The sequence below is a fragment of the Aspergillus ochraceoroseus genome, assembly GCF_002846915.1.
Source record: "Aspergillus ochraceoroseus IBT 24754 chromosome Unknown P175scaffold_2, whole genome shotgun sequence".
Lineage (NCBI taxonomy): Eukaryota > Fungi > Ascomycota > Eurotiomycetes > Eurotiales > Aspergillaceae > Aspergillus > Aspergillus ochraceoroseus.
The window spans coordinates 707562-718857 of record NW_024468477.1 but is presented as its reverse complement, the minus strand read 5'-3'; the positions used below and the strand labels follow the sequence as shown (position 1 = coordinate 718857).

Here is an 11296-nt window from a genome sequence, read left to right as displayed (position 1 = left end):
ATAGTAGTATAGAAAGATCTACAGCTGCCTTGGCACACTAGCCAGAAGTTGCTAGCGAGTTACAGGTCGTGATAAGATTGCCCCACTGTTATCGACGGAAATCTTCCTCATTTCAATAGTAAGTAGTAGTACCTGTAGTTACTGTTCATTTGAAAACGATTGCAATGCTTTCTGGACCTATCCGAGGCAGTTGGCCTGGGTGCCAGAGTATACTGTATTCTCTTGGAACCAGTGGATCAACGAAAGTAGGCGACATAGGCAGTCGAGAGCCGAGATTGAAAAAAAAAAAACACAACAAAGACCAGATTACACAATATAACACCCGTCCTCTTGATTCATGCTTCTAACCCCCCGAACCATTGAAACAATGCTCAGAAGAAGCAGATGAGAGACAAAGCATATCAGATCAGGAGAAAGCCGCCAAGCGACGGAGAAAGGAGAGGCAACGCCATGCCATTAGCGCGAGACAGCCGGAGACAGCCACCATCTATGCATCGTCCTTGGCCTTCTTCTTCGACTTCTTGTTGCTTGTAGGCGGGGGTGGGCCCTGCTTGGTCTGGTGAACAATCAGACGTGTCCAGCACTCTTCCTTGTCCCACTCGAAACCAGCGAGGTAGGGCTTGTCTAGCTCATCATCGGCCTGTATGATCAGGATTAGAATCCGATGGGATGGGGCAAAGGGAAAGGGGGAGGGAGAGGGGGGGAAAGACCTTCTTTTTGAATTGCTTGTAGATTGCATCCAGTGCATCCTTGATTGTTACACCCTTCATGTTGCGGGCTGTTACCTCCAACCCTAGCGGGAAGTGTAGGTCGATCTTCTTCACCGGTGGTCTTATTAGGTGCAGTTTGAGGATATCCTTGTCCTCAATTGAGGATGGAGAGGTATTCAACTTCCTGGATGGAGGTCAGCTAATGAGACGGCCAGTAAGGGCCACACTGGGGTGGGGATTACCATCCAGTCTTTTGCGTCTCAATGGGTAACGTGATTTCGATCTTCTTTTCCTCTAAAGACAGGAAGGTGAGGACCAATTCTCTTAACATAAAAAGGCAGACAGAGATTACCTAGATCCTTGATGTTGTAGACACCATCAGCCTGAGACGAGTTACGCTTTTGCGTCTTCTTCTCGGGCTTATCCGGGGCCTTTTCTTCTTTGGTGGATATCGTCAAGCCCGCAATGGCGGAGTCGACTTTTGTGAGTTCGGGATGTTCGGCAAGAGACATTGTTGGATGGAAGAGTAGGGAGTAGGTGAAGTGAATAGGTCTTTTTGAGTTACAAGAAGAAGGTAAGGAGATTAGTTCTATGTGGTACTAGAGGGAGATGAATCCCTGGAATAGAAAGGTCTCATATATGATGTACAGAAGACGGGATAAGAGGGGGAGGTGAGAAGGAGGGGATGAGGGATGAGATCAGAAACAAAGAAAGATGATGAATGACGAAAAAAGAAGATGGATGCTGCAGGAACAGGATTAAGCTTACCAGGCAGTTGGATGGATGGGAACGGACGATAGATGATCAGCTAGCAGATGAGATGGGAAGAGAGAGAAGAAGAAGAAGAAGAGGAAGAGAAGGAGGGAGGGAAGAAGAAGAAAAAGGGGAGAGAGGAAAGGAGGGGAAAGGGCAGGTGACCTGGAGAGCCTGGGAGAAACCTTGGAAGTTATGATATGATGATATGATACTTTGAGGTACTTCATTTACTTACATACAGTATAAGGGGAGGGAGGCGAGCGTATCTCTCCACATTTCGAGGTCTTCTGACTATGATTGATGGTCTGTTAGCTGTTCTCGAGTATGATCTAGTCTAGACTCTGTTCGAAAGAATATTGAGATTGGAGTAGAGAAGGGAGACAGTGTGTACGACATGATACTGGGCGGGGTTGCAGGGGGAAAGCTTCGAGTGGCAAAGAGGGATGGATGGGATGATTATTTTTCCTATAGTAATGCATAGTGGTGAGATCTGTATGCTTTGAGTAGTTGAACTGAATCACATCTCACCATCCATTCATGTTTCAGGTGGGAAACGGGAGATCCGGATCACACGAGAAAGCGTCCAGAAGGTTGACGTCGAGAGCTTTAGTGTTGGTCCACTAAGGCTGCACCCCGCATTCCACCTGCTCCACATATATATTACATTAACTATAGTAACTATTTAGTATATAGTAAAGTATAGTAAAGTATGAATGGTTACGACACCACTTTGAAGTACTTTAAAGGTTAGGTACTTTATGACACTCACGTGTCGTCCTTTCCAATAACCCTAGGGTTGCATAACCCTAGACATAACCCTAGGGTTTCCATGGAACTTTCATCCTTGATGAATTCTCTATACTAGTAGGTAGTACAGTACTCTTCTTAATCAAGATTTGTAAACAGAAGTAGAGAGAGTTAGTTAATCAGAGTAAGAAAGAGAGTAAGAAAGAGAGTAAGAAAGAGAGTAAGAAAAAGAATGTTTGTTGTGTTTGTTGTGTTTGTTGTTTGTAGTCTGGCGGTGAGCATGGCAGCCTGAGGATTCAATACTGCCGTCGTGGAACTTTGGCTTCGGCCTTGGTTGGTGCCTTCTTTCTCGACCACTGAACTACTTACCCCCCCCTTCAAAGAGAGCCCAATTCCTGTCCTTCGTTCGGTTCCAATTTCTTCTTCCCTCTCCAGTTGATACCCATTCTCTGCGCCCTTTCCCTCTTCTCCTTTCTTCCTCCTCTTTCTCGACTTCTCCCAAAACTCACCCTAAAAAAAAAAGTTCTTGAATGTCGCTCTTCGGTGCTGTCGGCGCTACGGCCACAACAACAGCTCAAACGAGCACTACAGGAGATATCTCCAAGGATGTCGCCCTCAATTCACCCCCCGAGGATAGCATTTCGGATCTTCGATTCTCTCCCGCTAGTGATCATCTCGCCGTAGCATCATGGGATAAGAAGGTTCGCATTTACGAGATCAATGACCAAGGCCAGAGTGAGGGCAAGGCTCTATTTGAACACGAGGCTCCTGTATTGAACTGTTGCTGGTCTCCTGTAAGTTTTGTTCTGTCTGTTTCTTCTTCTTCTTCTTCTTCTTCTTCTTTTTTTTTTGTTATCGATATTGACGAGAGGTCATTTGCAAAGGATGGAACAAAAGTTGTCGGTGCTGGTGCCGATAAAGCTGCTCGCATGCTCGACCTTTCTGCCAACGGTGCTGCAGCAGTCCAGGTTGCCGCTCACGACGCCCCGATTAGATGCTGCCATATGATGCCGAATCCGGCGGGAGGCACTCCGCTCCTGGTGACGGGCTCTTGGGATAAGATGGTCAAATACTGGGATCTACGACAGTCCAACCCCATCGCAACACTCGAGTGTCAAGAGCGCATCTACTCCATGGATGTCAAGAATAAGCTTCTAGTGATCGGGACGGCGGATCGGTACATCAACATCGTCAACCTCGACAACCCTACAAAGTTCTACAAGACGATGCAGTCTCCCCTGAAGTGGCAGACAAGGGTGGTGAGCTGCTTCACAGACGCGACTGGGTTTGCCGTCGGAAGTATCGAGGGTCGCTGTGCTATTCAATACGTCGAGGAGAAGGACTCGAGCTCCAATTTCAGCTTCAAGTGTCATCGCGAGACCCCCGCCGGTCAGCGCGATGTCAACAACATCTACTCCGTCAACGCCATTTCCTTCCACCCGGTGCATGGGACTTTCAGCACCGCTGGCAGCGATGGCACCTTCCATTTCTGGGACAAGGACGCCAAGCACCGTCTCAAAGGATACCCGTCCGTCGGGGGCACCATTTCCACTACAGGCTTCAACCGCAGCGGTAACATCTTTGCATACGCGGTCAGCTACGACTGGAGCAAGGGCTACTCCGCCAACACCCCACAGCTTCCTAACAAGGTGATGCTGCATCCCGTCGCCCAGGAAGAAGTCAAGCCCCGACCGGGTACAAGGAGGCGATAGAGTTCTCGGATAGTATAGTAGAGGAAAAGGGGGGTGGTCGGGGTTCAACCAGATGGGATAGGGATAGGTTGGAAATATATTACCACTACCAACTACCTTTACATTATTGTTACGACAAGTTTTAAACAGCGTTCCACTTCTAGGTTGCCGTTGTCTTTTTTTAATTTCTTCTTTGTTTTGGTGGGGGGAGGTGGGTGTTTTTATCATGTACTTCATTTCATACTCTTGGGAATGCATATGAGCGAGTTTCTAATAGTTTCTCCTACTACCTAGAATATTATCCGTAACCTAGAGAGTAGAGTAAAGAAGAGAGAAGAGAAGAAGAGTATTATCATCATCTAGAAAGAAAGGTTGGCCGCTTCTATCATCCATCCATACGTAGTGGGTACTTTCAAGTTATACCCATCCATCCATCCAAGAACACTACCATTGCCAATCCACCTTGAATTCAATCAATGCATGCATAGGTACACTACTACCTCATCATCTAGAGAGATGTAATATGAAAAGATCTCCAGAGGAAATGTTGAACCTCTGTTGTAAGTTATTTTCTTCTTCTTCTTCTTCTTCTTGTTGAATATACCATCCATCTATCTATCTATCCGTCCGACACACAAACAAAACAGCCCGAGATGTAGGGGGAACATCCTGAAAAGAAGAAAGGAGTAAAAAAAAAAAAATAAATCCGGAAGATATCTTGTTGCTGCTGTTGTTGTTGTTGTTGTTGTTGTTGTTGTTGTCTAGTCATCATCATGTCTTGTCTTGTCTTGTTTACCAGGTGCTATGCGGTAAGTATACCTTGGCTAGGCTCGTAAAAAAATTGAGAGAGAGAGAGAGAGAGAGAGAGAGAGAGAGAGAGAGAGAAAAGAAAGAAAAAAAAAGTACTAATATTTTTACGAGGAAGGAATTGTAACCTGCGCAACTCCATCCGCGACCTGATCAATGACTTCATCCGAAGCTGCTCCTCCCTCAGCAGCAGCAGCAGCCTTGGCTCTCTTCTCCTTCTTCTTGGCCTTGGCTGCATCCTTGGCTGCCTTCTTTGCTGCAGCCTTGGCGGCTTCTTCTTCCTTCTTTTGTCGATCGGCCTGGGAGCCGCCGAACATGTCGCGCCACAAGTCTGCCTTCTTCGGATCGATGCGGGAGAAAAGGTAGGCCGCTTTGCCGATCTTGTGGCCTGGTTTGAGGGCCGTGGGCGTCCAGCCGTCCTTGAGGTCCTCGAGGGCCGGGATATAAGCAAAGGGAGCGTTCAGCTGCTCGTTGATCGACTTGGAGGTGGCGGGGAGGTAAGGCGCGAAGACGCTGGCCAGGAGATAGATGAGATTGAGCACCGTGCCCACAACGGCGGCAGCGCGCTCGGGGTCGTTGGCGATCAGGGAGTTGTCGAGCCGGTTAGCCTGGATCAGGCCGTTGCCGGCTTCGGCGAGTTTCATGGCGGTGCTGATACCCGCGCGCAGGTGGACGCTTTCCATCTCTTCGATGTATTGGCGGAGGAGACCGGTGATCTCATCCAGGTTGGGCTGGAAGCTTTCGGGGACGGTGAAGTCGGGGATTGTAGAGTCATAGGAGGCTGCAACGAGCTTGATGACCCGGTTGACCAGGTTGCCTAGCTTTGCGAGCAGTTCGCTGTTGTTGCTCTCGACGAAGGAGCGCCATTCGAACTGGGTGTCGCCGGTCTCTGGGCGGTTCTTCAGGAGGTAGTATCGCCAGACGTCGGGGGGGACGCCGGTATCCTTGGCGTTGTTGCCAAAGACACCAATTCCGCGGGACTTGCTGAATTTACCACCTTCATAGTTCAGGTATTCTGCAGTGTTGAGGTGGTGGAGCTGGGTCCACTTCTCCTTGGTGCCAATCTGGCAGCCAGGGAAGATGACGCTGTGGAAAGGCACGTTGTCCTTGCCCAGGAACTGATAGAGCTGGACCTCTTCAGGGTTGCGCCACCAAAGCTCCCAGTCGGGGGTGTAGTTGGCAGTAATCGAGGGATAACCAATGCACGCTTCGAACCACACGTACAGCACCTTGTTCTCAAAGCCCTCCAGGGGAACGGGGACACCCCATTTCAGATCTCTGGTGATGCCACGGTCCTTCAATCCTTCCTTCAGCCAGGACTCAGTGATGACCCGGGAGTTCTTGGGCCAGTCGCCCTTCTCCATCGCTGGGAGAACCCATTTCTCGATTTCGGGCTGGAGCTTATCGAGCAGGAGGTGGATGTGTTTCGTTGCCCGTTTTACAGGGGTAGCGCCATCGAGCTTGCATCGGGGGTTGATCAGATCAAAGGGATCGAGGAGGTGCCCACACTTATCGCACTGGTCTCCACGAGCATCATCGTAGTGGCATCGGGGACACTCGCCCTCAACGTAACGATCGGCCAAGAAGGACCCGTGGGTTTCGCAGAACGGCTGCTCAGCGGTCTTTTCCGCAAGGTACCCATTCTCATACAGCCGCTTAAAGATGGTCTGAGAGATCTCGGTGTGCTTCTCTGTCGGGGTGCGTCCAAAGTGATCGAATCCAATCCCGAACCACTCATACACTTCCTGATGGATCTTGTTGTATTTGGCGCACAGCTCCTCTGGGGTCACCTTCTCCTCCAACGCCTTTGTCTCCGTAGCAGTTCCATACTCATCGGTTCCACAGATATACAATGTCTGGTGCCCACAAGCCTTGTGGTACCTGGGAAATTTCCCATTAGTCTTTTTTGACGATGCCTCGACTAGAGACTCGGCGGATATGACTCACCTTGAGAAAACATCCGCACTGAGAACAGAACCCACAATATTTCCCAAGTGAGGCACGTTGTTCACATAGGGCAGGGCACTTGTAATGAGGATATTACGCTCGCCCTTCTTGGGCAGAATTTTAGGTTCTGTAGTCATGGCGTGAGGTGAGAGAGTGAGGATGGCGGGGTTGCGGAGGGGCAACAAATTGGCGGACTTGAAAGTGAGCTTTTTTTTCTTGTCGACGGCGGCGGCGACGGGCAGCAGAGGATGATTCATCGGGCCTTTTGTTGGGCTTTGATGTTCACTGCTCCACAACTTTTTGTTTCTATTCTTTTTTTTTTTTTTTTTTTCCCGCCTTGAATTCTATTTGGCGTTCTTCTCTTCGAATTGTACTATAGGGGGGAATATTCCCTCTTCTTCCGTACCCCGTGTTATTCGTGTGTGCTTCGCCTATGTCTATCATCATGGACAGCAATCTGCTAGAGAGTCTCCTCGACCTGGAGGAGGACTTTTACAAGGAAGGCTATGACTTGGGAGCTGCTGATGGCGCCAAAGCCGGATATACCGAGGGAAGTGTCTTTGCAGTGGAAAAGGGCTTTGAGAAATTTGTGGAAATGGGACGACTCTACGGCAAAGCCCTGGTCTGGGCCCAGAGACTCGCAGATCAAGACCCGGCCCAAAAGGCGAAACTAGATCAAAGCGCACACGATACATCATCTACTTCGGCCTCTCGATTGGCCCACGAGGAGACGCAAGAGGGGGAAGTGTCTTTCGAACCCTCTGTTTGCGCGGGGATGGCAACCTTACCCCCCAGCTCACGGCTGGCAAAGAATCTCGATACGCTGCTTGAATTGGTGGATCCAGCTTCACTGTCCATGCAAAATACCGAAGAGGCTGTCAATGATGTGGATGAGCGGATGAAGGGTGCTATTATGAAGGCGAAGCTTATCCAGCGCGCGTTGGGAGAACGCGAGGATACTTCGGATATTCATGCGGATGCTAAAGAACCTCTTGTTTCAGGCGATGGCACAGGGAGCATTGAAGATATCAGCTCTTTGAAAATTCGGCACTGAGCTACACGTGGTGAAGTACACATAAAACTCAGAGGCGACTACTGTCTTATCTGAAAGGATTACCCTCGGGGATATTTACGAAACAGATTGCGAAAGCAGTGTTTTTTAGAAAGCCTGACATGAGGACGACCGGTCCCTCGACAAGTGTTGAAAGCATTGTTATACCCGCCTCATTCGAGTTACCTCGGTATAGAGCTGTTTGGCTTTCGACTTCCGTCTTAAGGGTCCAATGAATACTAGATTAGCTCGATCTAAGGGGGGGGGGAGGAGGGACACATACTCATGTATATTAGTGAGAAATGTCGCTGGCATGACTGATGCTGGTCAGTACACGTTGAACTATCTAAGGTTGGGGCCCGTAATATCAAAAGATCTACAAGCTTTTAAGAGGCACGCACAGGATATCAGTCCAATCCTTTTTCTTCTTCTTCTTCTTCTTCTTCTTCTTCTTCTTCTTCACTTTCCTGCCCCGAAATGAAGATTGTGGCAGAAAAATCCCAGGCTGTACTGGCTTGGGCGCCATCTGCAGGCTATGAAAGATTTCAGATCTCCGACGCTGCACGCTGCAGCCATTGTAGATCTTGGATCTGGTGCTTGATGAAGGCGAATACTACCATTTCGCAGATAATTGACGGTCTGAACTCTGAAGCCCCGCGAGTAGCTGGGGTCTTAGTTTCGGCCTAGAGATGCTGGTCTGGCCCGTTTTTTCCATCCATTAACCCGAGAGTGGTATAGTCGTAGGCCAATATCGAGGATTTTTGTGCATCCAGTATCCTTTCTCCATGGGTGTCGCATGCTATCATCAGCTGTTGGAGTGGAGGACGATTGATTCTGCCGTCAAGAAGACTGGATCATGCTGTACCCCTAGGCAGTGATTTCTGTAGAGTAAGCGAATAGAGACACATCTGTCGAGTTCCAGCCGTTTCGTTCGTCTCCTCTTTTTGACCGCTAATTCCCTCCTGATATAACCCCATGAACTGATTCTCTCTCTCTCTCTCTCTCTCTCTCTCTTGGGTTTCTTTCTTCGTTCTTCTTTCTGTCGGTCTGTCTGCGTTGTTTTCTCCTGGTGGTGGCCTGTTTTGTAGATATTTCAAAATTGTATCCTGAACTGGCTGCAATTGACACTCCACCAGATTTTAAAAAATCTTCTTATTTTATTTCTATTTCTATTTCGTTTCGTTTCTTTTCTTTTCTCTTTTTTTCGGGATTTCTTTTACTAGAGTCTGTGTCTTCTTGCCCGCCACGCGAATCCTTCAATTCCGTCCCGCCAGAAAAGATAAGATCAAAACTTCCACCAGACCCAACAACTAAAAAGACAAGAGGGAAAAAAAATCCACATACACACACAGAGACAGACAGAAAGACAGAAAATAGAAGAGAGAGAGAGAGTGTGTGTGTGTGTATGACAAAGTGGAAGAAATCTCTCTCCCTTCTGCTCCTCATGCTTCCTTACTAAGATTTCGTCACACTGCTTCAGTCCTGAGATCAAACCTCGCGTTGGTTGATCTTAGCAACGACAACCTCTCGTCGTTCTCGTCGTTCTCCTCGTTCTCCTCCTCCTCCTCCTCTTCCTCCTCACCCTCTTCGGCTCCTCCGAGCTATTGCCCCATGTGGCTCTTTCGGATCCTCTCCTCGGCCCTTTTCCTGACCGTGACCGTCTCTTCTATCCCGCTCGCGTTTGATGTGGGTGGAAAGACGTGCGGTCTGGCCTTTTCGCTATCCCTGGCCACCTTCTACTTCCTTTTCTCGATCCTGAAGCTCTCAACTCCCAGCCGGTCCTGGTTCCGCTCCTCCCTCATCATCGTCATTAGCTCAGCGCAATGGTTCCTCATCCCGATCCTGCTGATCTGGTCTCTCAACCGCTTCTCTGCCGACACCGATAATGATATTTCGTGGGTGGAACGGACCTTTACCGGCAAGCGCGCCCAGGATTCCTCGGTCCAGGAATGGATTTTTGGACCAGATGGTCTGATCGAGTCCATAACTATCGGTAACTGGGATAACCTGCTAAGGTGGTCCACTCCGGTGTTTCAACTTGTGGAAGGGTTCTGCAGCCTGCTGGTTATTCAGGCCGCTGGACAAATTACTAGATGGCTTGTTAACCGTGGCGGACGGAGCGATAGCTGGATGGTACATACAGCTCTCTTTTCCCCCTCCCCTCTTTTCTCTTTTTCTCTTGTGCTAATTTATATGTTTACTGTAGATCGGCCTCCTCGTCCTCTCTGCCTCGATTATATCAAGTTCAGTCTACTTCCTTTGGCGCGTCCTTCAGTTCCCGGAGATCTCCAATGTCGACGCTGCGTTGATAGGTGTCACCATCACATGTGCTGTCATCTTGTGTGCATGGGGAATTGGCAGTGGTCGCGGAAACCCGGTCGAGAGCTCTCTGTTGTTTGCGTACGTGGTGCTATGCGTGTATCAGATCTTTACCGACTATAAACCATCACATCCCCTGGAACAGCAAGTCGCTTCGCCTGCCCAAGCAGGGGAGTTTCCTCCGCTCCCCCCCATTATTATGGCTTCCTACACCACGCTGATGCATGCCTTGTCCCTCCTACCATCCATCATTCATGCCGCCTTCAACATGATTACTGCCGTCTTCAGCGCAGTCACTCCTTCTGTTTTAATTTCGCTCACCTACCGTATTCTTGTACTGTACGCGTCCACCCGAATTATCCCAGCTGTCCGCGAAGCAGGCGCCCGTGCGCTTTCACAGGAAGCCTCGTTGGATGACTCCGACGCCGCTGGCCAATTTCTGGGGTTCCTCAGCTACTTTTCTCCGTCCATTCTTATTGCCGTTTATACCAGTCTACTCATGCAACACTTTGCGTCTACCTCCCAGGCTATGGGAGGAAGCGGGGAATGGTGGAGCACCCAGGGTGCCGGCGGAGGAAATCTATGGCGATGGATCAACCTTGCTGGCACTTTAGCTCTGTACGCTGTTGAATTATACCTTGGCGAGACTGATGACCTGGACTCGGGCCTTGCTGGCCACTGGAAAACCGACTGAGCGTGGAAATGTACCCCATGGCGCAAAGTGAGGTAGATCGCCTAAGGTGAGGAGAATTAGGGTCTCCTTGTACTAGCTATACGTGATCAGGTACATCTGAAGCCGGCGTAACTTTGGGGTTCATTTCCTCTGAGCATCAATGGCGGGATTGGAATGCGTATCGACGTGAGCAATCTCAACCAGCATCTCTGACAGGTCCTGATCCCCTTGTACATGTCAAAAAAAACTACATAAATGTTTCTGGGAGCCTCAAAGGACATCGCCATGCTTTGAAACCAGAACTATCCTTTGCTCTTGCTTTCCTACACATGCCCGAAAGCACGCCTGACCTCCCGGATTTTCGCCGGCCTCTGCTGCGATGAATGCGATATCTAAACATAATCTGGTGTGATTCTATATTGAAACTGACCACCGATGGATTGCGCATGACGTATTACCATTTCCAATCAGGACGAACACATCGAAGATTCTTTCACGACGAAGTAGATATGGTCGGTCCTCTACTACAATTGATCGAAGTATTTGCCCGTCCATTCTCAAACGGGCTGTCTTAGCTTTTTTTTTTTTTTTTTTT

General features: G+C 49.1%; 5 protein-coding genes across 5 annotated transcripts; 3 read left to right on the top strand and 2 right to left on the bottom strand.

The window, feature by feature from the left end:
- Positions 1–189: 189 nt before the first annotated feature.
- On the bottom strand, positions 190–1202 carry P175DRAFT_0498935 (uncharacterized protein). The gene is made up of 3 exons (XM_040896618.1): positions 953–1202; positions 711–894; positions 190–640 (listed from the first exon to the last, which is right to left on the bottom strand). Exons 1-3 carry the CDS (start codon positions 1039–1041, stop codon positions 488–490), a joined length of 426 nt encoding a protein of 141 aa, XP_040753791.1. The 5' UTR covers positions 1042–1202; the 3' UTR covers positions 190–487.
- A 1368-nt stretch (positions 1203–2570) lies between these two features.
- Positions 2571–4180, top strand: sonA (putative nuclear pore complex protein (SonA)). The gene is made up of 2 exons (XM_040895164.1): positions 2571–3007; positions 3098–4180. Exons 1-2 carry the CDS (start codon positions 2744–2746, stop codon positions 3923–3925), a joined length of 1092 nt encoding a protein of 363 aa, XP_040753790.1. The 5' UTR covers positions 2571–2743; the 3' UTR covers positions 3926–4180.
- A 638-nt stretch (positions 4181–4818) lies between these two features.
- P175DRAFT_0433563 (methionine--tRNA ligase MES1) lies at positions 4819–6795 on the bottom strand (the record flags this gene model as incomplete). Its single annotated transcript, XM_040893607.1, has 2 exons — positions 4819–6592; positions 6659–6795. 2 exons carry the CDS (start codon positions 6793–6795, stop codon positions 4819–4821), a joined length of 1911 nt encoding a protein of 636 aa, XP_040753789.1.
- Positions 6796–6982: 187 nt separating this feature from the next.
- P175DRAFT_0498931 (Yae1 family protein) lies at positions 6983–8169 on the top strand. The gene is made up of 3 exons (XM_040896617.1): positions 6983–7929; positions 7993–8026; positions 8111–8169. Exon 1 carries the CDS (start codon positions 7104–7106, stop codon positions 7710–7712), a length of 609 nt encoding a protein of 202 aa, XP_040753788.1. The 5' UTR covers positions 6983–7103; the 3' UTR covers positions 7713–7929; positions 7993–8026; positions 8111–8169.
- Positions 8170–9320: 1151 nt separating this feature from the next.
- P175DRAFT_0507240 (ICE2 family protein) lies at positions 9321–10722 on the top strand (the record flags this gene model as incomplete). The annotated part of the gene is made up of 2 exons (XM_040898253.1): positions 9321–9842; positions 9916–10722. The coding sequence occupies 2 exons, from the start codon at positions 9321–9323 to the stop codon at positions 10720–10722; spliced, it is 1329 nt and encodes a 442-aa protein (XP_040753787.1).
- Positions 10723–11296: the final 574 nt, after the last annotated feature.

Excerpts from the sequence above, each read along its gene's own strand:
- P175DRAFT_0498935 (XM_040896618.1), bottom strand. The coding sequence starts at position 1,041 with ATGTTAAGAGAATTGGTCCTCACCTTCCTGTCTTTAGAGGAAAAGAAG. Across the intron at positions 895-952 it reads GAGACGCAAAAGACTGGATG|GAAGTTGAATACCTCTCCAT; the intron begins GTAATCCCCACC and ends ACCTCCATCCAG. Across the intron at positions 641-710 it reads ACAAGCAATTCAAAAAGAAG|GCCGATGATGAGCTAGACAA; the intron begins GTCTTTCCCCCC and ends CTGATCATACAG.
- sonA (XM_040895164.1), top strand. The coding sequence starts at position 2,744 with ATGTCGCTCTTCGGTGCTGTCGGCGCTACGGCCACAACAACAGCTCAA. Across the intron at positions 3,008-3,097 it reads TGAACTGTTGCTGGTCTCCT|GATGGAACAAAAGTTGTCGG; the intron begins GTAAGTTTTGTT and ends TCATTTGCAAAG.
- P175DRAFT_0498931 (XM_040896617.1), top strand. The coding sequence starts at position 7,104 with ATGGACAGCAATCTGCTAGAGAGTCTCCTCGACCTGGAGGAGGACTTT.